Source organism: Nomascus leucogenys, chromosome 14, assembly GCF_006542625.1.
Source record: "Nomascus leucogenys isolate Asia chromosome 14, Asia_NLE_v1, whole genome shotgun sequence".
NCBI classification, from domain to species: domain Eukaryota; kingdom Metazoa; phylum Chordata; class Mammalia; order Primates; family Hylobatidae; genus Nomascus; species Nomascus leucogenys.
The window spans coordinates 20,031,377-20,058,874 of record NC_044394.1 but is presented as its reverse complement, the minus strand read 5'-3'; the positions used below and the strand labels follow the sequence as shown (position 1 = coordinate 20,058,874).

The following is a 27,498-nucleotide window of genomic DNA, read 5'->3' as shown; positions in this document are numbered from 1 at the left end:
TTCACTTAACCCTATTATTAGCCCTGGTTTACACGTGAAGTAATCGAAGCATAAACAGGCTCAATAACGTGCCTAGGCTCACACAGCTGGTGCGTATTGGAACCAGGCAGGAAGACTTCAGAGTCCAGGTTGTCAACTACCCAATTAAGAAATTGTGCTCTTTCTTAATTGTGTTATGACAAAACATTTTTACTGCTAATTTAAAATACATACTCCATGTAAATATTTATGTAATGTAAACATAGCACACATTATAAAACTATAATATTATCTTTTCTCAAAAAAAGATTGCATTCTACATGCCCATTTTACCCCAGGAAAAAGGTCTTTATTTCCTTTGAAATGAGGAGTAACATTTGATTTTGCCAGGGAACTTAAAATTATTTCAAGGTCCCAGTCGTGCATGGCATGGAGATTTATGACAAATATGTAATCTGTTTATTTGTCAGCCAACTTGGATGACTTCTAAATGTTTCTTCTTTGTAGCTCTTGATTTTGCTTGGGTTCCCCCCGACCCATGCCCAAATAGTAAAAAACAAAACCAAACCAAAAAACAATGTCGGAGTCACGTTTGCTCCAGTCAGGGAATACCAACGTGCTGACAGACAGTTCTGGTTTTTAAAAAATCTTACTGTATGTCACTTGCAACTCTGAAGAACATTCATGCGTTAGTGGACTGGATTTGGAAGAAAAAAAAAAGGAAAAAAAAAAACCCCACCAAGTTGTGGCTCAAGTCCCTCTGCCATTTGCTGCAGTGAGTTTTCCTATTCCATTTTGCTGGGGAGAAGGCATGCTTTACAGAACACATCAAACTGTCCGAAAAAGGCTGTCTGCATCCCTCATGTTTTTAAGAGAAGGATTTCTTTCCCTTTCCTTCACATATCAAAGAAGGCACTCGGGGAGGAAATAAACCATAATTAGGCATGAGCGAGCGAGCAGACAGACCCCTCGCTCTGCCTTCCCTGTCCCCGCCCCCCAGGCCCTGGCAACCGTCCTGGGCGCAAGCGAGGAGCGGGGTGACTCCACAGCAGCTGCCGCGAGCGCGCGCGCCCACGCCCGAGCCCGCGCCCGCCGCCAGGATCTGGGCGGCGGCGAGGCTAGCCCGGGGGCGCGCTCACTCGGGAGCGCGCTCATGCAGCGGTTTTCTTCTCCCACAATCCAGAGGCAGCTGCACGGGAGGGGCGGGGAGTCGGCGGAAGGATATCGGCGCGGAGGGAGCGGCGCGATCCCTTTGACGGCGGCCCCCGGCATTGGCGGGCGGCGCTGGCGGGCGGTGAGGGGTAGGGTGTGATGCGGCACTGCGGTTCTGAGGCCGTTACTCCGGCTTCTCCATAGAGGGCGGAGGAGGCTGGAGCGCGGCGGTGATTTTGTGCCAGGGATTCCCAGAGACGCGCTGAAAAGGCTGGCAGGGCTTAGGAAGCTGGGGGGTTAGGGACACACATTCAAGCCCCCACCCCCGGGAGGGGAAGGGGGCTGGAGGCGAGGCTTGAGGGCGGCGGAGGAATGGTGTCTGCTCGGGGGGAAGGGGCGAGCCCTGCCTCTTGGTGCTGAGGGGCTGCGGGCAGTGGAGGCTCCGCGGGTCGAAAGCGGCTCCATGCCCATCGGTGGGTGGAACGTGTAGAGGTCGGAACGCCGAGGTCGAGTCCGGTGGCCCCTCGGAATCCTTAACGTGGTCTCTGTCTAACGTATTTCATTTAGCCCCCGTTGGGATTAATTCATTGGGAGCAGTTTCGCTGGTCTGGATCCTTCAGGAGCTGGACAACCTTGACGGGCTTTTTGTCTTGGGCTCCAGCCCCCTTTCCCTTCCTCCTCCTCCAGATGCCTTTTCTCTGCCCCTCCTCGCCCGGTACAGACATTTCCAGCGCAGGCTGCTGCTCGTGGTGTCCGTCGTCGAAGCCACTTCTTGGGATTTCGGCTCGTTTCCCTCTGGGGTGTTTTTTGAGGAGGAAGAGTGCCCCCCTCCTCCACGATGGGATTTTCCTCCCTTGCCGAAATGGACTTTCATTGATTTCTACTTACTTCCACGTTTAGTGACCAATTCCCTAGGCGTATTTTTGTGGTAGTTCCTTTTTTCAAATACATACTCTGTAAAATGGAGAACGAAATTTTTACTCCCCTTCTGGAGCAGTTCATGACCAGCCCCTTGGTCACTTGGGTAAGTGGGGTGTCCTTTATTGTATATTTTGCTGAGTTATTTGTGGCTGCAGAGATGGAGGTGGGCGTTCATGTCGTGGTGATCCTTCTGTTCTAGGTTAAAACGTTTGGACCTCTGGCTGCAGGAAATGGGACCAACCTTGATGAATATGTGGCTTTGGTGGATGGGGTATTCTTGAACCAGGTCATGCTCCAAATGTAAGTTCTTCCTTCTTTCCTAGGTAACGTTTTCTTTGAGAAATAGCATATGGTGAACTTTGAGACACGATGTTTTAAGCCCCTAATTTGGTTCATTGGCCAGAAAAATTCAGGTGGTTTAAGAATTGGATCTTGAAAGGAATGCTAATGTTAAGGGCTCAGCCCATTATCACAACCTAGAAATTCTACCTGTTAAAATTGTGAAACTTTAGTTTTTCGCTCTGTCAATCATGTATCGTCACTTGTCTTCAGTACTGAAATCCAAGCCACATTGTGTCTTCTTTGATAATTTGGTAAAATAAGAGAAAGAATGAGAATCTGGTTTCCTACGAGAGGAAAAAAGACTTTACTGTGAAGTTATGTGCATTTGATGCAGAAATGTTTCTTATTAACCTTTGTATCTAGAAATAAATGGCTCAAAATTTGAAACTCGTTAAGTAATAGCAGATTTCAGAAGAGAAAATTTCAAACAGTTCTGATTGGTGAGGACTCTTGCTATAGTAAGTAATTTAAATGCCTGTAATAACTAAAGCCTGATGAGATGATTTATTGTGTGAATTATTAGGTTGCTTAATATTTTAGGGATCATTTTAAGGTATTCTTACAGGTTTTGAAATGCAAATAACAAGTCTTGATAACAATTAGATAACGACTTATTGGGCAAATCTTTGTCTTTTGTGTTTATAATATTGGGTTTGTACTAACTAGGAAAGTATGCTTTTGAGATGGGAATTGAATAGTGAAAGTATATTGGTAGCTGGATCAGTAAAATTAAAACTCAGTTTTTATCTAATTACAGCTATTGTAGCATACGTGTGTTCTAAGTACGCTAATGTAGTTTATCAAACTGAATTTTTCAGTTGTGCTCAAAGTAATGTGTACTTAGGCTTATTTCTCTTTAATAGAATCTGGTGAGAAGAGGTAGTTTGGAACTTTTATATGTATGGGAAATTGGTGTGTTATCAATAAATAGTTGTTACTAGAGAATCAGTCTACCATTCTGCTCTGATAACCTTATCAATTTTGTATTTTATTGGTTTAGATTTTTATGTTTAAGAGGGTAGAAGTCAAATCTATAAAAAATTGCTCTCGTGTTAACTTCTCTGTGTGCTCAAAGAGATTTGTGGGCTGTATTTCATGTACATGTTGATCCTACAGGGAAGTATTATAGTATTATACATTTTCAACCAGTGTTTTGTTTTCATAGGCACCCAAAGAAATATGTATGTTATCTAAATATGTATACATTTATTTTTTTCCTTAAGAAAGGAAAAAAGAGCGTAGACATTAATTATTTCCAGGGTTAGTAAATATATTTTTGACAGCTGTGTAATGAATATGTGACTGTTTCCTAAGCAAAATGGTAGGGTAATAAACTGACTTCTATTTTGGGGAACCTACATGACAGAAAGGGTAGCCATTACGGTAGATACTCAGAACTTGTTCCCCTATGTCTCTTTATTGTGCTTATTTTTAGACAGAAAATTTTGAATTTGTGTGCTAAAAATATATGTTCACAAAAATAGGGAAATACTTTAGTTTTCCACTTTAATGGTTTTTATTTGAATGATTCTTTTTCCAGAAAAATTTAGATTTTTTTTTGCATCCTAAATACTTAGCTGAGGTGCTAAAAACAAATACATTAGTTTGTTTCCACTTCGAATGCAGTTTTATGCTTAAAAAATATATGTATATTTTGAAAATGACGGTATTCCAAAATAGTGGTTGCCAGGTTGCTGTTTTTCATGAGGACTAGCTCCTTTCCAAACCACAAATCTGCTTCTGTATTTTCAGTTCCACCTCTCAGTTTCTTTAGATTTTTTTTCAGTGTCCTAATTCTGTTGTAAATGACCTATAAAATTAAAGGAAAAGAAAAGAAAAAAGTATACTTTTGCTTTGTTTGAATAATTTGCTAAAATAAGATCAAATTTATCTTAATAAATTATTTAACTGATAGGGCAACAAAATATACATTGTTTTAAAGGCTATATTCTGCTAATTTTGAAGTCATTAGGATTTCTGTTAAGCACTTTACTTAGATTAATGTATGCTTTAATGTACTCTATTATAAAGTGTCAGTTGTAACTCTGTACCTAGTAAATGTAAAAGTTAGGCCTAGTCTAATTTCTACAGTACATTTAGTTACAGAATTTGTGAGCAAGAACCCTTTGTAAATGAAACTATTTATATATTTTCCATGTTTCATGTGCTTGGAATTCGATGAGTGTCTTGGATCTGTGGGTTTATAGTTTTTATCAAATTTAGAAAAGTTTCAGTCATTATTCCTACAAAAAATATATATACATATATTTGACCTCTTCACCCTTTTGGAAGTCCAATTACATATATATTAGTCGCTTTGATGTTGTCTTAAAACTTACTGATGTTTAATTCAATTTTCTTTCAGTCTTCTTTGTTTCATTTTGGATAGTCTGTTGTGATGTCTCCAAATTTATTAATTTTTTCTTCTATAATGTTTAGTCTGCTCTTAATCGCACCCACCGTATTTTTCATTCCAGATATTATAGCTTCATCTTTAGAAATTGTCTTATATCTTCCATGTCTATGTTTTTCATGCTCAGTCTTTTCTCTAGCTTCTTGAACATATGGAATACAGTTATAATTGGCTTAATGTCTATGTCTACTAATTCTGTCTGTGTCATTTTGGGGTTGATTTTGGTTGATTGATATTTCTCCCCATTATGGATTCTGTTTTCTTGCTTTTGCATGCCTGGTGATTTTTTTTTTATTTGATGCCAGACATTTGAAATTTTAGCTTGTTTGGTGCTGGATATTTTTGTATTCCATTAAATACAAAAATCTTGAGCGTTGTTCTGGGATGCATTAAGTTACCTGAAAACAGTTTGATCTTTTGGGGACATGCTTTTAAGATTTGTTAGGCAGTACTACTTTGTCATGCTGTTGAGGCAAAACCCCTCTGAATACTCTAGCTGGTGGAAACAGGACCTACTTGGTGGTGTTCGCTCTCAATCTTTTCGGTGGTTCTTTCACTGTCTTTGGACAGTTTCCTCACACTTATATTCTGATAAGTACTCAGACTTGAGGGATACCCTCTGCAGGTCTTTCTCACTGTTTAACTCTGTTAAGTACTCTGCCCTGTGTACTTTAGCTACCTTGCTGTCCCCAGACTCAGTTCTGTCCCCTCAGCTCAGACCAATGTGCTCTGCCTGGATTCCCCTCTTCTTGTTCTGTGGCCTGGAAACTCTTTCAAGGCCATAATGTTGGATTCATGCTTGTTTCCCGTCTATTGGGGATCACTGTCTTTTGTTGCCTGATGTCCAATGTCTTGAAAAATGTTTTATGTATTCTGTCTTTTTTTTCCCCCAGTTGTTTCAGGGAGGAGGGCAAATTTGGTTTCTGGCCACTAGTAGAAATATGTTTGTATACTTTTTTTTTTTTTCAAGATGGGGTCTGGCTGTGTTGCTGAGGCTGGAATATGTGATCATAGTGCATTGTGGCCTCAAACTCCTGGGCTCAGGCCATCCCCCCACCCTGGACACCTGAGTAGTTGGGACTACAGGCACGCGCACCGCAATGCCTGGCTGTTTATATACTTTTAATTACATTTTTGCTCTGCTAGTCTTATTGCTTTTAGATGTGATATGGATTTTTTTTATAGGAACCTTTTATTTTTTTTTTTGAAACAGTCTCGCTCCATGCCCAGGTGGGAGTGCAGTGGTGCGATCTCAGCTCACTGCAAGCTCCACCTCCCAGGTTCACACCATTCTCCTGCCTCAGGCTCCCGAGTAGCTGGGGCTACAGGCACCCACCACCACGCCCGGCTAATTTTTTGTATTTTTTTAGTAGAGATGGGGTTTCACTGTGTTAGCCAGGATGGTCTCGATCTCCTGACCTCGTGGCCTGCCTAGGCCTCCCAAAGTGCTAGGATTACAGGCATGAGCCACTGCACCCAGCCAGGAACCTTATTATGTAAGTTTTTTCATCTGAAATGTTTATTAAGACTAAGAAAATTGATTAATTTAATGACTCTGGTGTTGCTGTTTTGCACCCAGACTCTGAAAGTGAAGAGCTAACTTCTTCATGACACTGTTTACCGACTCTGCCTCACAATTTTGAAGTCTGTTCACTGACTTGAGATTTACTGTATTCAGAGATGAATCCAGAATTTCACTGAGTAGCTTTTTGAAGCAAATAATCTCTGTAAGAACTTGTAACATGACATCAATTGTCTTTAACTAACGGGAAGGAAGAGGAAAGCTACTTAGAGATCTGGAATGATGGGCCAGCTCTTCTGTACGCTGTAGGGCATTTTCCTACTTCAGTGGATTGAAATCTTTTTTCTTTATTGTTATCAGTTGTAGGGCTTGGTGACAGTGAAGTAGAAATAATTATTTTCCTGTTTGAGATGTCATTTAGTTCTGGAGCCAGTTTTGAATATTACTTGCTGTGAGTTTTTAAGGAATTTGTGACATTGTAGTTAATTTCATACTCCTAAAATTTTTAAAACATGCAATTCATGTTACCCAAACGGTTGAAAATATGGATGTCTTAGGGTTTTAAGTACTGAGAAAATTGTTAATAGTATCAGAACAATATTTGGAATTATTATTTATGATTCAACCCCATTAGATAGTTATAGAGAGCTGTACTTGGAACACTTGGTAATTGTGATATACTTGTTATGGCCTTTCTTTTCCTTTGGAATCTTGGGTTTGAAGGGACTTCAGAAGTCATCTACTCTTTTTTTGTTTGTTTGTTTGCTTGTTTTTGTTTGTTTGTTTGTTTGTTTTGAGACGGTCTTGTTCTGTTGCCCAGGCTGGAGTGCAGGGGCATGATCACCACTCACTGCAGCCTTCACCTCCAGGGCTCAAGCTGTCCTCCCACCTTAGCCTCCCAAGTACCTAGGACCACAGGCACGCACTACCATGCTTGACTAGTTTTTGTATTTTTTGTAGAGATGGAGTTTCACTGTGTTGCCCAGGCTGGTCTCAAGCAATCCACCCACCTCAGCCTCCCAAAGTGCTGGGATTACAGGCGCGAACCAGCCTGACTCTTTGCTTGACTCTGTTGACTAGCCTGTCAGTTTCCGGAAGCCAAGGACTCTATCTTTTGTCTCTGTATTCCTAGGACAGTGTTTGACACACAGTACATTCTTGATATATTTCTGTTGAATGATTGAATAATAGAGCCATGTGTAGTAAAGTGGAATGAATTTGGGCCTTATGTTAGATAGACTTGGGTTCAGTTCTAGCTGTGCTACTTATTGGTATGTGAGCTTAACATCTCCAAATTGCAGTTCCTACATTTATAAGATGGGAGATAATGTTTCCTTCCTGGTGGGGAAGGATTATCTACTAAGGCAGGGACAGATATGTCTATTTTCTGTTTTGTTGACCCACTATATCCCCGGTGCTGGTTGCTGTCATTATTATTATCTTGTGCTATACTATATCTACCTACTTATGGCTCCTCAAGTAAATCGTGATAGTTCACAGCTTAGTTTTTTTGTTCGTTTGTTTTTGAGACAGGATCTCACTCTCACCAAGGCTGGACTGCAATGGCACAATCGCAACCCACTGCAACCTCAAACTCCTAGGCTGAAGCAATCCTCCTACCTCAACTTCCCAAGCAGCTGGGACTGCAGGCATGTGCTACTGCACCTGGCTAATTTTTTAAAATTTTTTTATAGAGATCGGGTCTCACTTTTTTGCCCAGGCTGATCTTGAATTCCTGGTTCAAGTCATCCTCCTGCCTCAGCTTCCCAAAGTAGCTGGCATTACAGGCATGAGCCACTGTGCCTGGCCTACAGCTTAGTTTTGTATGATCTCTGTTAGTGTCACCTCTATATCGCTGTATGATCTTTAGTAAGTTACTTAATTTATAAGCGGGATAAAAAGTCACAGGATTATTATGAGAATCAAATAGAATAATGTATGTACAATGCTTAACATATAGAAAATGTCCAATAAATGTTAGCTCTTTATTGTTTTATTTATATTATTATCATTAGAATTATTTTCCTCTAGAGCAGTGGTCCCCAACCTTTTTGGCACCAGGGACTGATTTCATGGAAGACAATTTTTACATGGACCAAGGCTGAGGGGAGATGGTTTCAGAATGAAACTGTTCCACCTCAGATCATCAGCCGTTAGATTCTTATGAGGAGCGTGCAACCTAGATCCCTCGCATCCACAGTTCACAATAGGGTTTGTGGTCCTGTGAGAATCTAATGCTGTCGCTGATCTGACAGGAGGCGGAGCTCAGGCAGTAATGCTTGCCCGCCCACCACTGTTCTGCTGTGTGGCTTTCCTAACAAGCCATGGACCCAGTCCATGGCCCAGGAGTTAGAGACTCCTGCTCTAGACTATCCTTCCCCTTTTCTTTGACTAACCAATTCCTGCTCTTCCTTTAATACCTTGTGAAGTCCCCAGGCAGAGTTGTTTTCTTCCTTATGATTCGGAAGTACCTTCACCTGAGTAGCTATTGCTCTGCAGTATTACTGTTTAGGGGCTAGATGTTTTGTCTCACATATTACTAGCACCTAACCTAGTACTTAGCATGTATCACCAGCACCTAGCATAGAAGTTGGCATGTCATAAGTCATAAGTAAATGTTGAAGGAATAAGTGAAGATAGCTATAATTTTATTAATTTTCAAAATTTTGAGAATACCTTCTAGTTTTAGTACTGTAGAATTTAGTTTATTTTTTAGTTTGTCTTCTGTTTCTCCTTTTTGTTTGTTCTCTCTCTGTCCCAGTATTTGTTTTAATTACCTTTGTTGGATATTTTTCCCACCTATGTTATATCTCCTTTGAGACAAGGTGATAGGAACAAGATTTCATGGTCCATGGTTTTTTATAGTATTAGAATATACAGTGCTTTCAGTTTGGTTTGCAATAACTTTCCTGTCCAATATGTTGAGTTTTTTTTTTTTCTTTTTTTTTTTTTTTTTTGAGACGGAGTCTTACTTTGTCGCCTAGGCTGGAGTACAGTGGCGTGATCTCGGCTCACTGCAACCTCCTCCTCCCAGGTTCAACCGATTCTCCTGTCTCAGCCTCCTGAGTAGTTGGCATTGCAAGGTGCCCACCACCATGCCTGGCTAAGTTTTGTATTTTTAGTAGAGACGGGATTTCACCATTTTGGCCAGGCTGATCTCGAACTCCTGACCTCAAGTATCTGTCCACCTGAGCCTCCCAAAATCTCATGCTGGGATTACAGGCGTGAGTCACTGCGCCTGGGCCATGTTGAAATTTTTTTGTCCACAGCTTTGTATTGGACTATCTTCAAGAAAAGTCCATCGTGATTGCCTCATTCTCAATATGATTCATATTTAGTTAAATTACAGAAATGATGAGAACCTAGAGAAGAACAGGTGAACTAGTTGTTATACATGAGAGTATTTTTAAATTTTTTAACTGAAAATTTTCTCTTAATATATATTATGGGAAACTAGTTCTCACAGGATAAATGGAAAGGAAGACCAATTCTTTCAAAAGGACACCAGTTGACTTTCTTTTAGGATCCATGAAACAGTTTGATACCATTCTAGGCATGAAGTTTTCAATATTTAGAAATAGTATTTGAGATTATACTTGGTACTGGGACATCTGTATAATACTTAATTTATTAATTAGTAAACTGGCTGCTTTTGGAGAGTCAGAGTGGTAGGAGGGCAAAAACAAAAACATGGGCTTAAAAGTTTAAATCCTGAATCAGTCATTTAATATTTAGCTAGTTATGGAAATTGGGAAATTACTTTAAATGTTCTCTTTATTCCTGATTCTATTTTTATGCCTTCTTAGATCTATTTTGCTAGTTTAATAATTTTTTTTTTTTTTTTTTTTTTGAGACAGGGCCTCTCTCTGTTGCCCAGACTGGAATGCAGTGGTGAGATCTTGGTTCACTGCAACCTCTGCCTCCTGGGCTCAAACAGTCCTCTCACCTCAGCCTCCTGAGTAGGTAGGACTATTACCATGCCCAGCTAATTTTTCTTTTCTTTTTTTTTTTTGTAAAGGCAGTGTTTTGCCGTGTTGCCCACTCTCGTCCCAATCTCCTGGGTTCGAGCTATCCACCACCTCAGCCTCCCAAAGTGCAGAGATTAGAGGCGTGAGCCACTGTGCCTGGCCTACTTTAATAATTAATAAAAGTAGGTGGATAAAACCCAACAACTTCACTCTGAATGAGAGGAGATCTGCCCCTAACATTTGTAAGATCCAGGATAAGCATTCACTTACCACAATAGGCCTAAATATTTAAAACTTACAAACCAGGCCAACAAATCATTATCTATATTCTAGTCTTTTTTCTTGATAAATATACCTTCATAATGACTTGAAAGTTGCAAATTTAAAATCTGTGGAATTTAGAATTCATAAATTCACAGTTTTGCGGCAAAATGTGGTTAAGTCCAACCTCCTCTCCCCATCCCTGGCTCTTTCTAGCACCACAAAGAGGTCTCCTGTACATGCTGTGAACACCTTGCATGCATGCACAAGGTCTAAGCTCTTGTACTCCCATCCCCAAACAAGTACTCCTTGGCCCAAGGGTGTACACAAGTGTGGCACAGTCTTTTCTAAGGACAGACCTAGGAAAGAGGCCTGTGTGGGCCTTGAAATTGAGTTAGAAGTGTTTGGGCAAGAAATTGCAAACTTCTGGGCACCTGGTGTGTCATTTAAAAGTGGGGAGGTAGGCCAGACGCAGGGGCTCACACCTGTAATCCCAGCACTTTGGGAGGCTGAGGCAGGTGGATCACTTGAGGTCAGGAGTTCAAGATCAGCCTGGCCAACATGGTGAAACCCCGTCTCTACTAAAAATGCAAAAATTAGCCAGGCATGTTGGCGGGCGCCTGTAATCCCAGCTACTTGGGAGGCTGAGGCAGGAGAATCGCTTGAAGCTGGGAGGCGGAGGTTGCAGTGAGCCAAGATTGCGCCACTGCACTCCAGCTTGGGTGACAGTGAGACTCTATCTCAAAAAAAAAAAAAAAAAAAAAGTGAGGTATATAGGCACATCCCCCTGTTTACATGGACTCCTCTCCCAGTGGAAGCATGTGGGCCAAGGAGGGCTGGAGTGGGACTCAGGGCAGAGCTCTCTCGTCAGGATCTAAATGTAGTACTCATTGAGAGGGATGAAGGGCTAGTTCATTCAAAGATCGATTAATATGGGAATAGTTTCTAAGTGCTTACTGTGTAACAAACTGCTAGATGCTAGGAATAGGATGCTTTGCCCACGATTAGGGGGAGGTGCATGTAAACAAATTGCAATGTGGTATCTATGCCATGATAAGGAATTACGTTCTTGAGACAGTGTTCGCACAGAAAGGGAAGTGATGATTTACGTGGAGGAAAGGCTTCTTGGAGGAGATGATGTTTGAGCTGGACATGAGAGCTCCGTAGGAGAAATCCGAGTGAACAGGAGTCATAAGCAGTGGGAGAGTGGAAGGAAGGACATTTTAAGCAAAGAAAATAGCATGAAAAAGAGGCATGAAGATGTAAATAACGGTGGAGGAATTAGGAGGTTTGAGAAAAGTGGAAACATTTTACAAGGCTGCTAAGAGGAAATCACAAAGAGTGTCAGTTAAAGATGAATACAAGTATTGTCATGCAGGGTTGATGGCTTATTTGAGATTTGAAACCACACATTTGTAGTTGAGCCAGTGAGTATGGTTGAGTAACCAGTAATGCTTAGCTGCTCAGAAACTGACGAAAATACCTGTAGAATTTATTCAGAATTGGAAATTCTGAATAAACAGACGTGGGATGAGAGAAAAAACATACTACAGATTCTTAGCTGAATAGTTGAATAATAATAATGTGTGAGCATTAAAGTGAGGAAGAAAGCAAATATCAGGAGGAAGCTTATAAAGGTTTCGTTACTGGAAAGGGGTCCCAATCCAGAACCCAAGAGAGGGTTCTTGGATCTTGGGCAGGAAAGAATTTAGGGCGAGTCTATAAAGTGAAAGCAAGTTTATTAAGAAAGTAGAGGAATATAAGTATGACTACTCCACAGGCGGAGCAGCCATGAGGGCTGCTGATTGCCCATTTTTGTGGTTATTTCTTGATGATATGCCAAACAAGGGGTAGATTATTCATGCCTCCCCTTTTTAGACCATATAGGGTAACTTCCTGCCATTGCCATGGCATTTGTTAACTGTCATGGCACTGGTAGAAGTGTAGCAGTGAGGACGACCAGAGGACACTCTTGTCAGCATCTTGGTTTTGGTGGGTTCTGGCGAGTTTGTTTACTGCAACCTGTTTTGTCAGCGGGGTCTTTATGACCTGTATCTTGTGCCAACCTCCTATCTCAACCTGTGACTTAGAATGCCTAACTGTCTGGGAATGAAGCCCAGCAAGTCTTAGCTTTATTTTACCTAGCCCCTATTCAAAATGGAGTTGCTGTGGTTCAGACGCCTCTGAGATTGTAATAAGAATGAAGGAAGAGTAGGTTAGAAGTGAGGGCATGAGAGAGGGTGAAAAGATAGGAGATCAAGGTCAAAGTAGATTTTCAGAATTTGAGATTTTGGAGGTTGCAATTCTGAATAGTTATTAGGACCAAGATTAGACAATACTAATGGGTGGATAAAATAGAACAAAATGAAGATACGTAAAGTTGAGAAGGAACTTTCTTCCTTATTTTTTTAATGAAACTATGATCTCTTGATTTAACACTAGAGGTAGAAGTTAGTATTTTGAATTAAAATAGAAAGGTGGGGCCAGGCGCGTGGCTCACACCTGTAATCCCAGCACTTTGGGAGGCCGAGGCAGGCGGATTACTTGAGGTCAGGAGTTCGAGACCAGCCAGGCCAACATGGTGAAACCCCGTCTCTACTAAAAATACAAAAGTTAGCTGGGCATAGTGGTGGGTGCCTGTAATCCCAGCTACTCGGGAGGCTGAGGCAGGAGAATTGCTTGAACCTGGGAGGTGGAGGCTGCAGTGAGCTGAGATCATGCCACTGCACTACAGCCTGGAAGACAGAGCAAGACTGTCTCAAAAAAAAAAAAAAATTAAACTAGAAAGCTGGGCAATAAATAAATTAAGAAATAATGTAATAGTGGGGAAGGAAAAACAAGGTAATTGTTTATAACATTTTATTTTATTTTATTTACTTATTGTTTGAGACAGAGTCTTGATCTGTCACCCAGGCTGGAGTGCAGTGATGCGATCTCAGCTCACTGCAACCTCTGCCTCCCGGGTTCAAGCCATTCTCCTGTGTCAGCCTCCCAAGTAGCTGGGATTATAGGCACCCACCACCATGCCCGGCTAATTTTTTGTATTTTTAGTAGAGACGGGATTTCACCATGTTGGCCAGGCTGGTCTCGAACTCCTGACATCAAGTGATGCACCTGCCTCAGCCTCCCAAAGGGCTGGGATTACAGGCATGAGGCACCATGCCCAGCCCATAACTTTTTATATTAACATAATCCTTATGTTAAAAATCAAACTTTGTGAGTTATCTCAGTAGTCCTTCATGGAAAATTTTTAGACAGTGTATTCTTCTTTTTTTTTTCTTGAGACAGGGTCTTGCTCTGTTGCCCAGGCTGGAATGCAGTGGCATGATCACAGCTCACTGCATCCTTGACCTCCCAGTCTCAGGTGATCCTCCCACCTCAGCTTCCTGAATAGCTGGGACTATAGGTGTGGGTCACCATGCCTGGCTAATTAAAATTTTTTTTTGTAGAGATGGGGTCTTACTTTGTTTCCCAGTCTGGTCTTGAACTCCTGGGCTCAAGCAGTCCTTCCAACTTGGTCTCCCAGAGTCCTGGGGTTATAGGCATTAGCCACTGTGCCTGGCTTGTATTCTTAATGTGACTGATTTTTCTAATGAAGGCTAGAAAAAAAGTTGAACTTCACCTTATCATCGATAACATAACTATTAATGTCTCCTTTCCCTGGGTGGTGAAGGACCATGGAAGTTGGTTTAGCTTTAGATGTTGGATACTAGTCTTTGATTTTTTTTTTTTTTTTTTATTTGAGACTGGGTCTCGCTGTGTCACCCAGGTTGGAGTGCAGTGGTGTGATCACAGCTCACTGCAGCCTCTGCCTCCTGGGATCAAGAGATTCTCATGCCTAAGCCTCACGAGTAGTGGGATTACAGTTGTGTACCACCACACCCGGCTAATTATTTTTTGGTATTTTCAGTAGAGACGGGGTTTTTCCATGTTGGCCAGGCTGCTCTCAAACTCTTCACCTCAAGTTATCAGCCTGCCCCAACCTCCCAAGTGCTGGGATTACAGGTGTAAGCCACCATGCCCGGCCACTAGTCCTTGATTAAGATCTGAACTATTACAAAGTAGTGGAGGATGAGAATTTACAGGGAAATATCAATGGAAAGACAAAACCCCCAATCCATTTTTACCAAGACTGGTTTAAAAGGGTGAACTATAGTAATATCCCAGTTAACATGAATAATTGGGGAAAATGGGGTGAGTTTTCTCATATTTGAAGGTTAACTTAATTTTTCCTGAATCCTTATTTCGTATCTTTGCAAATGAATTAGACTATATTTCCACCTTTGTAAATAGAATGTACATGTAATGATTCAGAATTTGTATTTTTTTTTTTCAAGACAGAGTCTCACTCTGTTGCCCAGGCTACTGGAGTGCAGTGGCCCGATCTTGGCTCACTGCAACCTCCACCTCCCGGATTCAAGCAATTCTCCTGCCTCAGCATCCTGAGTCGCTGGGACTACAGCGCGTGCCACCACACCTGGCTAATTTTTTGTATTTTTAGTAGAGACGGGGGTTTCACCCTGTTAGCCAGGATGGTCTCGATCTCCTGACCTCGTGATCCAGCCGCCTCAGCCTCCCAAAGTGCTGGGATTATAGGCGTGAGCCACCGCACCTGGCCTGTATCTTTTTTTTTTTTAAACTTAAGTATTAAGTATAGCAGCAGCCCCCAACCTTTTTGGCAGTAGGGATCATTTTCATGGAGGACAATTTTTTCCATGGACCAGGGCGGGGGCATTAGATTCTCATAAGGAGTGGGCAACTTAGATCCCTCGTATGGCAGTTCACAATAGGGTTCGTGCTCCTAAGAAAATCTAATGCTGCCGCCAGTCTGACAGGAGGCAGAGCTCAGGTGGTAACGCTGGCCTGCCCACCGCTCACCTCCCCACCGCTCACCTCCTGCCGTGCAGACTGGTTCCTAACAGGCCACGGACCTGTACTAGTCCTCGGCCCAGGGGTTGGGGACCCTGAAGCATAGTACTGAATGTGTATACTGACTAAGACAAACCTGTCGTTAATAGTGAATGATCCCAAGCAGGTATTTGAAAACAAATCTCTGGTTATTAGGTTGCTTTTTTTTTCTTTTCTTTCATTAATCTGTATGGGTTTCATGTTTCTTTTGAGAGAGAGAGAGTGTGCTGAGAGAGTGAGTTGTGTGGGCGTGTGAACTGGAATAAATTAGGGAGCCTTGATGTCTAGAAGTTAGGTTTGGCCTTTGAAGGTATGGTTACCGTCAGGGAAACCTATCTGTGTAGGAAGTTAGATTTGATTTAAACCTTGAAAGGTGACTGGACTTGAATAGCTATCTGTGAGGAGAGGAGGGTATTTTAGGCCCTCCTAAATACTCCTAAAATACTATTTTGCGGCTGGGCGCAGTGGCTCATGCCTGTAATCCCAGAACTTTGGGAGGCCGAGGCGGGCGGATTACCTGAGGTCAGTTTGAGACCAGACTTGCCAACATGTTGAAACCCCATCTCTACTAAAAATACAAAAATTAGCTGGGCGTGGTGGCACATGCCTGTAACCCCAGCTACTTGGGGGAGGCTGAGGCAAGAGAATTGCTTGAGCCCGGGAGGCAGAGGTTGCAGTGAGCTGAGATTGTGCCGCTGCACTCCAGCCTGGCCGACAGAGTGAAACTCTGTCTCGAAAAAACAACTATTTTGCTAAATTGGAGGTCCCCAAAATAGTTTCTTTCTCATGGACCATTTGTAGACCATGACTGAAAGTTTTGTTAACTTGTCTATTAATAATTCCTTACCTTTCTGTATGTGTACCTTTCCTCTAACTTGGTTCATCGCATCTCGAATGTATGTGTGGCTATTTTTTGTCTTCTATTTTACTTTTTATTATATTTCTAATTTAATTTTTGTTTTTCTTAGTGCTTTTGTAATAGGTATCTATTATTTTGCCTTTAATTGGTGGGTTTATAATGGAGTTAGCATTGAGCCTTTTGGAGCACTTTTCTGGTACACTGAAAAAGACAAACCAATATTGTGGTAATCTTATTCTACTCTCACTAATAGAAATTCATATACTTAGAGTTGTCCTGTATGGGGACTTTTTAAAAAATTAGAGAAATTGATGATTGGAAAAACAATTTTCTTACCAAATTTAAAAACTGCTTACTTAAGGTAAGTTTCTATGACTAAATTTAATTCATTAATTAGAAGAGATTGTTCTTTGGGATTTTTTTCTCATTTTAAAGGGCTTTCATCTCAAAAATGAAAGTGATACTTGTCACCCATAATTAATCAAGTGAACTATTTAAATTACCTTAGGAGGGGAGTACAGATTAAGAAGCCTTACTATACTGAATTGATAGTATGGGAGTGAAAGCCATAGTAGGTAAGTCTGTCGCTGGTCAAGGGAAATACCTGACTGTATATCACTTCACTTTGGAATTTCTTGAGTCTCTAGGCCTAAGTAGATCTGGAGCAATTACTGCTCTAGAATACTGATTAAAACAAATTAAAACCAACTTCTGTGACCCAATCTTAAGGCTTAGTGACAATGGGTAAAATGTTCCATCACAGATCAGTGCTGTCCATTGAATCTATTAAACAATCTTCTTTTGTTTCAGTTACTGGTCATGAGGTTGGCAACCATGTAAGTGAATGTTCTAGATTAGCATAATATTAAGTCCCCAGGTCTCTGTACCAAGAACAGGAATTGATTTGCCTAATACAGTAGTTCTCAAATGAGATCAGACCCCTGCTAGCACAGAGATTCCTTCAAGGTTGCCTGTCAGGTCAGAATTATTTTCATAATAATACTAAGATGTCCTTTGCCTTTTTCTGCCTGTGTTGCTAAAGCACTGATGATGCAAAAGCAAAGGTAAGTAAAACTGCTGACATTTTAGTATGAATCAAGGAATTGTACCAAATTATATGGGCAATCATTGTATTCTTCTCATTATAAACTTGTAAGATATATATAAATAAACCCAGTTTCACTTAAAAATGTCCTTGATGAAGCAATAAAAGTTATTTTGTTGGGTCTTGACCCTTGAATCTTTTTAACATTCTGTGGGCAAAATGGGAACCATATATAATGTTCTTGCATAACAAAGTGCGATGATTATCTCAAGAAAAAGTACTCATGATTTTTGAGTTGCAAGGTTGAAGTAGTCCCTGTTTTTTGGAACACCATTTTTACTTGAAAGAATGACAGACAAACTGGTTGTTAATACTTGAGTACTGGGCAGACAGTTCCTCAGAAATGAATAAAGTGAGCCTGTCACTTCAGGGAAAACAACTGATTGTATTTGTTGTCAGTGATGAAATTTGATTTATAGAAAACATGGGCTTGACAGCTACTCAATATTTAAAGACTTTTCTGATGAGATTGGAGGTGATATTAATGAATGTGGTTTTTTTTTTTAGACGGAGTCTTGCTCAGTTGCCCAGGCTGGAGTGCAGTGGCGTGATCTCGGCTCACTGCAAGCTCCACCTCCTGGGTTCACGCCATTCTCCTGCCTCAGCCTCCCAAGTAGCTGGGACTACAGGTGCCCGCCACCACGCCTGGCTAATTTTTTGTATTTTTAGTAGAGGCAGGGTTTCACTGTGTTAGCCAGGATGGTCTCGATCTCTTGACCTCGTGATCTGCCTGCCTCGACCTCCCAAAGTGCTGGGATTACAAGTGTGAGCCACCGCGCCTGGCCGTTTTGGTTTTTTTTTATAGTAATAAAATGTGCCGACATTTGGAAGATCTGTATAATTCAGAGAACCAATAATTTCTAAATGACCAATGCACAATGTTAAGAAGTTATGCATACATAGTTAAAAGATCCATTGAACGTCCCAGATAGACCAATGGATTTTAATGTAAGACAGAGAAAGAAAAGTTCATTGATAAGAGTTTCAGATTCCACATTGCACTTAACCTTTAAGAAATAAATCTTACTGAATTTTTGGTAATATCAAAGAAGAATATCAATAATTGTATGAATATGCCAATCAAATAATTTTCCTTTTTCTAATTACATGCTTGTGTGCAGTCATATTTCTCATACTTAAAGCAAAACAATGTATCACAACACACTGAATGCAGAAGCAGGTTTAAGAAAACAGCTGTAGTCTGTTAAGCCAAACACTGAGATTTGCAAAGAAGTGAAAGAATGTTATTTCCCACTAAAATGTTATGTCTTGAAAAGTTATAAAAATGTTCTTTATGTTAACAAACACTGTAATGTTTAGGTGAATTAATATTTTTGGTTTTTTTTGTTTGTTTGTTTTTTTGTTTTGTTTTTTTTTTTTTTTGAGACGGAGTCTCGCTGTCGCCCAGGCTGGAATGCAGTGGCGCGATCTCGGCTCACTGCAGGCTCCGCACCCCGGGGTTCACGCCATTCTCCTGCCTCAGCCTCCCCCGTAGCTGGGACTGCAGGCGCCCGCCACCTCGCCTGGCTAATTTTTTGTATTTTTAGTAGAGACGGGGTTTCACCGTGTTAGCCAGGATGGTCTCGATCTCCTGACCTCGTGATCCGCCCGCCTCGGCCTCCCAAAGTGCTGGGATTACAGGCATGAACCACCACGCCCGGCCGAATTAATATTTTTAAAAATTCTTTATTTTAAATTTTAATATAGTAGGTATAGATAGATATAACCCACTTGAACAAAAGCTCTTTGGGAGTCTGCAATAATTTTAAAGAGTAAAAAGGGGTTCTGAGACCAAAAGTTAAAAAACTGCTAATTTAATATTTGAAGGGCTAGTTGACTTATTCTAAGAAATAAAGGGTGGGTTCAGCCATTTTATTAAGTTTAGATGAAACCAAAGTAGAGTATATGTATAGTACTGGATTTTAATTATTTTTGTGTCCATTTGCAGTTTTTAAATTAAAGCATTACTTCTGTTTGTTAAATCAGTGAATATCATGCCTTACTGCTAGCTTAATCTTGGGCTAACTAGAAAATGTCATAGATTTTCCAACTTTTGAAAGGGTAACTTAATGTGTCCAAAATTATGAGAACAAAAACATGAAAGGCTGTGTCTGTATCTCTGTATGGTAATTATATGTCATGTACCTCTCCAAGAATGACTGTTGAGTCAATGTGAAGATCAACATAGTTAATATATGTGAAAATATTCCGTAGATAGGTAAAAGCTTATCTTAATATTAGGTTTATTGTTGGCTGTCGTGCAAAGTAATTGAATTTATGGGGGTGGAGAAATTAAGTTGAAGGAATATATATATATATATATATATTTTTTTTGGAGACAGAGTCTTGCTCTGTCATCCAGGCTGGAATGCAGTGGTGAGATCATAGTTCACTGAAGCTTCTGACTCCTGGCCTCAAGTGATCCTCCTGCCTTAGCTTCCTGCGTAGCTAGGACTACAGGCACACACCACTGTCCCCAGCTAATTAAAAATTTTTTTTTGTAGACAAGGAGTCTTGCTATGTTGTACAGGCTGGTCTCAAACTCCTGGCCTGAAGCAATTCTCTGGCCTCAGCCTCCCAAAGTGCTGGGATTATGGGTATGAGCCACCTTCCCTAGCCAATACATTTTTTCCCTTAAAACCACTAATTTTGTGCGATGTACCCTCAGACCAGTGTTGCAAAATAAAAAAGCCATTAATTTTCCTGAAATACCTTACTACTTAGATACTTGGATAACACTTAATGGTGGTGCTGTTTACCCAGTTAATTATTTTTCATAAAGCAAACATTCTGGTTTATGCACATTTAAAGTTAGATACATAAATTAGTTATTTCAGATGTATCATAGTGACATGCAAATATTACATAGTTATGTTATTATGTAAATTATCTCAAAAATTTATTAAAAGACCACACTACAACCATAGTTTTAAATTATAGTGCCATGATCAAAAACCACCATCAGTTAAGCACCAACACAGAACAGATGGTCCAAGAGGACATACAACAGGTTTACATTCTGGAGGAGAAGAGCATAGAGCCATTAAAGCTATCAGATTTCTGTTTCTTATATATATTAGTTAATGAATAAGTAAAGTTATAATCCTTGATCATACAAGGACCAAATCTCAGAGTATTAGTGTTGCAAAATTGCTAACTTTAACTTCATCTTTTTTCCTGATTTACAAATTTTTATATACAATGGTTGATAATAATACTGTCCATTTATTATTTTAATTGAAATTAACGCAACTTGTCATAAGTAGGTCATTTATAAATGTGAAAGTGCTTGAGGCCCTCTTTTACTGCCATGTTGCATTTAACTCCTGGTTGGACAGATTTGAGCCATATTGCTAGACTATTTGTCACTAAAGCATTTTTTTACTTTCATCTTATAAAGAAGATGGTTGAGTTGAAATTGTGTTGCCTTAGAAATAGCTGTGTGTGATTGGAAAGGTACTTGCTCATATTTGACATGCCACATGTATATTGTTCAGTTGCTCATCTTTTATTTTAGAAAACGGCCTTTCCAAAGATACGTTCTTTAGAAAAAAATGGTATAGTATGCTTTCAAAAAGAGCCTGATAAAAACTTTATTAATTGTGATTATTTATTCTGAATTAATTTTTGTTTTGCATTTTAAGTATTAAAATGAAAGGCAATATTTGGAATATTTAATAGACTGCATTTTCTCTTTAGAGAATTCTGTGAGTCATACTTAATAGACTACATGCCTTTTTAGAGCATTCTGGAGTCATACCATACTGTTTGTTTAAATTACTGTATTGTGATTTTTATTATATTAAAAGTATTAGAATACGGGATTCAACCTGAGGAAGCTGATAAAAACACACACACAGAGGAATTAGTGTTTTTTCTGTCTTTATATACGATGCATTCTTTTTATGGAAGATATTTTTGATACTGTTTTCTTTTCTTATGGTTTATGCTTAGTCTCACAAATGTCTTATGACTGAATTCCTGACTTCGAATTCTATGCAGAGATAGCTTTATTAAATGTGCTTCAGCTAAGTAACAATCCAACACAATTATTAATATTTTTCCCTCAAGTAAATGAAATAGGTTTCATGAAACAACAAAAAGTCCTTAAAAAGTGTTTTACGTGCTTAAAAAATTAATACCAAAAGGTTCACGGTGACAGACAAAAATTCTCTGCTGTATTTCTCCTCATATCTCAGTTCAGTTCTCTAGAGTGCCACCTTTTTTTTTGTTTGTTTGTTTTTTGTTTTTTTGTTTTTGAGACAGAGTCTCATTCTGTCGCCCAGGCTGGAGTACAGTGGCGCGATCCTCGGCTCACTGCAACCTCCGCCTCCCGGCTCAAGCAATCCTCTGCCTCAGCCTCCTGAATAACTGGGATTACAGGCACCCACCACCACGCCCAGCTAATTTTTTTTTTTAATTTTTAGTAGAGACGGGGTTTCACCATCTTTGCCAGGCTGGTCTTGAACTCCTGACCTCATGATCCACCCGCCTTGGCCTCCCAGGCATGAGCCGCCATGCCCGGCCCAGAGTGACAACTTTTTAAAATTTTTTTAAAGCAATTTCTTCTGTTATTTAGCCCATATATAGGGATATGTCTATTCTGGTATTTTTTGATTTATTCTTTTCAGACATTATCTATTGACTTCCTGATAGTGGTAGATAAGATTTTATCTTTTTTATGCTCCTGTATTTCTTCTTACCCTATCTTTCTAATATAGTTATCACAGGTTTAGTTAAATCAGTCGTCAGTATTTACATTATTATAACTATATAATATTTACTGCAAAGCCAGGTATTATTTTTCCTGAAGCTACTAATTCTCTTGATTTGCATAATTTTCTATAAATTACCCTTAAAGATTCAACCATTTTTCATGGAGGTGGAGCTTAGGACTTTTCTTTCTTTCTTTCTTTCTTTTTTTTTTTTTTTGTTGGGCATGGTCTCGCTCTGTCACCCAGGTGGGACTGCGATGTATAATCACAGTCCACTGCAGCCTCGAACTCCTGGGCTCAAGCAATCTTCCTGCCTCATTTTTTAATTTTTTTGTGGAGATGAGGTTTCACTGTGTTGCCCAGGGTAGTCTTGAACTCCTGGGTTTACATAGTCCTCTTGCTTTGGCCTTCCAAAGTGCTGTGATTACAGGCGTGAGCCATCGTTGCCAGCCCAGGAGCTTAGGACTTTTCTGGTAGTTTCACCTGAGGGCAGTCCCTCTCACATAAAGAGATCACATCCTTAGGGTGAAAGGGCCTGTTTTTCGTGATCCTAACATATGTCAGTATGACCTTACTCAAATTGGGCATGCATCAAATGGGAAACTCAAGCCTTATAATGGGAAGTTTATTGCTTTCTAGATCCATGCTGAGAGTGCTTAATGGTTATCCTGGGCTCCAAGTACAGATAGTTTATAATAATAGACTATGATATAATATCTGATGATTATAAAGAGGAACTTTTCAGTTCTGTTTTCATACTAAAATAACTCTCGAGTAGGTACAGTGTAGAATAGAAGTTACAGATAGAGGCTTGGAGTGCTTAGGTATTAGCCTTTTCAAGAACTCCACTATTCTATTGGCTTTCCTAGAGTCAAATCAGAGCATAGAAATCCCTTCACAGCCCACGTACTCATTTCATAGATTTGTAGACACAAAGCAGCACAGTTTTATGAAGGGATATAAAACATTTTCATTCACCTATCTTTACGATCCCTTTTGATTGTGAGGCTAATTTTAGGTGTTGAAGTACTTTTCTCTCAAATATTTAAATTTTATTTTTCATTTTTCTTCAGATTTCTAAAATTTCATCTGATATCATTAGTATATAACTATGTAATTCCTTCCTTTTATACCCAGAATTATTTTAATTGTTAAAAGCAGTCTTTCGTGAAGTCTGAAAAAACAATATAAAACATCAATTTTTTGTACAAAAAATTCTTAAAAGATTTTGATTAAACCAAAATTCTAAATTCTGAAAACTTACTAATTCTTGAAAGATCTGTATGCAGAGACTGTAGAATTTCCTGACAACTGAATACATTTCAAGATATCATGTGAGGAATATTGGACAAAAAATTTAAGAAGCATTAACACTTTTTTTGAAAAAAAATCACTTTAAAGGAAACAGAAACTTGATAACAACTCTGTCAGGGACAAAGATAGCATTTACATTATAAAATTTATTAAAGGAATGATATTACCATGTGTTCATTAGAATATTATGCATCCAAAGTATAATATCCAAATTATGTATTTGGATAATCCAAATTAGTATAATCTAAATTGCATATTGTCATGTAGTGATGAGCTTGTACTACAAATAATACAGTTTTTAAATTTATATATATTTTTAGTTATAATATTAAATTTTTCTTCGGTTGGGCACGGTGGCTTACGCTTGTTATCCCAGCACTTTGGGAGGCCAAAGTGGGAGGATCACTTGAGGCCAGGACTTCGAGACCAGCCTGGTCTACATGGTGAAACCCCGTCTCTCCTAAAAATACAAAAATTAGTCAGGTGTGGTGGTGGGTGCCTGTAATCCCAGCTACTTGGGAAGCTGAGGCAGAAGAATTGCATGAACCCAGGAGGCAGGGGTTGCATTGAGCCGAGATCATGCCAAAATGCTCCAGCCTGGACAACAGAGCGAGACTCCATCTCAAAAAAAATTTTTTTTTTCTCAAGTACCTATTATTAGATTTAAATATCCAGGTTTATAATAAAATATCACCACAGTGAACTGGAGGAAGGAAGGAAATTAATGATCTTTAGTTTGATTACTCATGTGAAAACGGAATTGGGAATATACTCAAACAATACAGTAAAACAGTGATATATGATGTACACTCAGGTTTTAGAAAAAACATTGCTGAAACCTTTTTTTTTTTTTTTTTTTGAGACGGAGTCTCACTCTGTTGCCCAGGCTGGAGTGCAGTGGCGTGATCTCAGCTCACTGCAGGCTCCACCTCCCGGGTTCATGCCATTCTCCTGCCTCAGCCTCCCGAGTAGCTAGGACTACAGGCGCCTGCCACCACGCCCGGCTAATTTTTTGTACTTTTAGTAGAGATGGGGTTTCATCTTGTTAGCTAGGATGGTCTCGATCTCCTGACCTCGTGATCCACCCGCCTCAGCCTCCGAAAGTGCTGGGATTACAGGCGTGAGCCACTGTACCCAGCTGAAACCGTTTTTTTAAAGTCAAACTTTTCTTTGTTTTCTTGAATGATCCTATAAAAGGAAAAACTAAAAGAGAGTAAAAGAGCTCTAGGATCCTAGGCAGATTACTAGTTTGAACTTTGGTTTTCTGATTTATGGTGAAACCAGGTATCTCTACAGTGTTTCAAGGTCTAAATGTGGTCAATGTGTGAATAGGAAACAGTCATAGATGAGAGGTATGTAAGGGATTCAGATGTAGAATAAAGAAAATAGAAATAAAAGGTAGAAGAATGGTAGAGAGGAAAGGTATTTACTGAAAATGTTTGCAAATGAAATTTATATAACTGTAAATAGACCTAAAATTTTTGTTACTGGTTTTGTTCTTACTCTGGTCTCCCAATTACAAGTACACTTTTCTCCACATTGATAGCTTGACTAGTCCAAGCTTTTATCCATTATGTGGCCAGTACAGTAGGTACTCAGTGAGTATTTGTTTAACTTACTGACTAAAAAAGATACCAGACAAGAAAAAGGAAAAAAAAAAAAAGATACCAGAATTGATTGCCTAAATAAAAGAGGGTTTTTCCTTCAGTTTTACCATGACTTCTTGACCATGCCGCTGTTTGTCTTTGTTTGCCATGACACATGATCTGACTTCTACAATATAGTCTCCTTGTTTTTATAAGTAACTAGTTCTAGTTGATGCTTTTACTTGAGAGACTCGCTTTTCCATTTAAACTCTCATTTGCCTTGGGCTGTTCTGAGTTTTTCATTATTTTCTTGCAATAAGCATAAATCAGTCACAGGTCAGATTTAGCTTGCCTTACTCATAGTCTTCCTTGTTCTGCAGATCTCAAATTGTAGTTTAGGACTCTGTTATTCAACTGATTTTTGAGACACACCTTAATGAGAGTACCTATTCCAGGCTGCCACCTGAGTTGTTAGCTTGGAGGTTGTCAGCTCGTAACTTTCAAGAGAAAGCAATAGTTTAAAAAACACTATGCTTAGTCTTTGTTTATTCTTATTTTTATTTATTCAGACAATATTTGTGTTAGCAAATATGCTAATTTTTAGAAATAAGAAGATATGGTCCCTCTTGTCAAGGAACTTAGAATCTAGTGAGAAAGTGGGAGTTAAAAAGACCAAGTATTGGAAGACCTGTGACAGAGTTATATACCAATAAAAGGGAATGGTTATACCATAGAGTGGAGCTGAGAGAGTATATAGTCTAAGACTTTGAGGATGATGTAACAGTGTAACTCACTGCATTAACATATTAATGGAGAAGGATCAGATGGGAGTAGATGTAGGAAAAATTGGATATGCCAGGTGTGCTGTGGCTTGTGCCTGAAATCCTTGCTAGCTAGAAGGCTGAGGCAGGAGGATCACTTAAGGCCAGGAGTTTGAGGCAAGCCTGAGCAACATAGTGAGAGATCTCATCTATAAAACATTTTTTAGGCAGGGCACAGTGGCTCACATCTGTGATCCCAGCACTTTGGGAGGCTGAGGCGGGCAGATCACTTGAGGTCAGGAGTTTGAGACCAGCCTGGCCAACATGGTGAAACCCCATCTCTACTAAAAATACAAAAATCAGCCAGTTGTGGTGGCATGCACCTGTAATCCCAGCTACTCGGGAGGCTAAGGCAGGAGAATCACTTGAACCCGGAAGGTGGAGGTTGCAGTGAGCGGAGGTTGTGCCGTTGCACTCCAGCCTGGGCAACAGAGTGAGACTCCATCTCAAAAACAAAACAAAACAAAACAAAACAAAACATTTTTTTTCTTTTTTTTATTATTATTATACTTTAAGTTTTAGGATACATGTGCACACAATGTGCAGGTTTGTTACATATGTATACATGTGCCATGTTGGTGTGCTGCACCCATTAACTCGTCATTTAGCATTAGGTATATCTCCTAATGCTATCCCTCCCCCTCCCCCTCCCCCCTCCCCACAACAGTCCCTGGTATGTGATGTTCCCCTTCCTGTGTCCATGTGTTCTCAAAGTCAAGAAACAGTAAGTGCTAGAGAGGATGTGGAGAAATAGGAACACTTTTACACTGTTGGTGGGACTGTAAACTAGTTCAACCATGTGGCAGTCGGTGTGGCGATTCCTCAGGGATCTAGAACTAGAAATACCATTTGACCCAGCCATCCCATTACTGGGTATATACCCAAAGGATTATAAATCATGCTGCTATAAAGACACATGCACACGTATGTTTATTGCGGCACTATTCACAATAGCAAAGACTTGGAACCAACCCAAATGTCCAACAATGATAGACTGGATTAAGAAAATGTGGCACATATACACCATGGAATACTATGCAGCCATAAAAATGATGAGTTCATGTCCTTTGTAGGGACATGGATGAAGCTGGAAACCATCATTCTCAGCAAACTATCGCAAGGACAAAAAACCAAACACCGCATGTTCTCACTCACAGGTGGGAATTGAACAATGAGAACTTTTTTTTTTTAAAGTTAGCTGGGTGTGGTAGTGCACATCTGTAGTTCCAACTACTCGAGAGACTGAGAGGGATTTCTTGAGCTCACAAGTTAAAGGCTGCAGTGAGCTGTGATCATAGCATTGCACCTCAGGCTGGGCAACAGAGGGAGACTGTCTTCAAAAAAATTAAAAAAATAAGAAATAAATAATACTGGATAAAGTTCAGCACCCATTCAGACATTGAATAGAAATGGAAGGGAATGCCTGATAGATGGTATCTATCAGAAAATTACTGCAAACGTCATGCATTAATGGTGAAACATTAAATGCAGTTCTATTAGAGAACAAGAGAAGGATATCTGTTGTCTCCATGTCTATTTGTTAATGCAGCAAGTAAAGAAATAGAAATGTAATCCAAGATTGAAAAGGTGTCCTTTACTGATGGTGTGATTTTTTTTTTAACCTAGAAAACC

At 39.8% G+C, this 27,498-nt stretch overlaps 1 protein-coding gene across 9 annotated transcripts in view; it reads left to right on the top strand.

Moving 5' to 3' along the window:
• Window positions 1–1,833: 1,833 nt before the first annotated feature.
• Window positions 1,834–27,498, top strand: part of CCDC88A (coiled-coil domain containing 88A) — a 134,398-nt gene continuing 108,733 nt past the window's right edge. For 8 of the 9 annotated variants that reach the window (XM_030826988.1, XM_030826987.1, XM_030826986.1 and 5 more), the window contains exons 1-2: window positions 1,834–2,155; window positions 2,252–2,352. In XM_030826988.1, the coding sequence (XP_030682848.1) occupies window positions 2,093–2,155; window positions 2,252–2,352 (164 nt within the window). In that variant the 5' untranslated portion in view covers window positions 1,834–2,092. Of the gene's footprint in view, window positions 2,156–2,251; window positions 2,353–27,498 lie in introns of those variants that run through there. The other variant, XM_030826985.1, reaches the window with a different exon arrangement.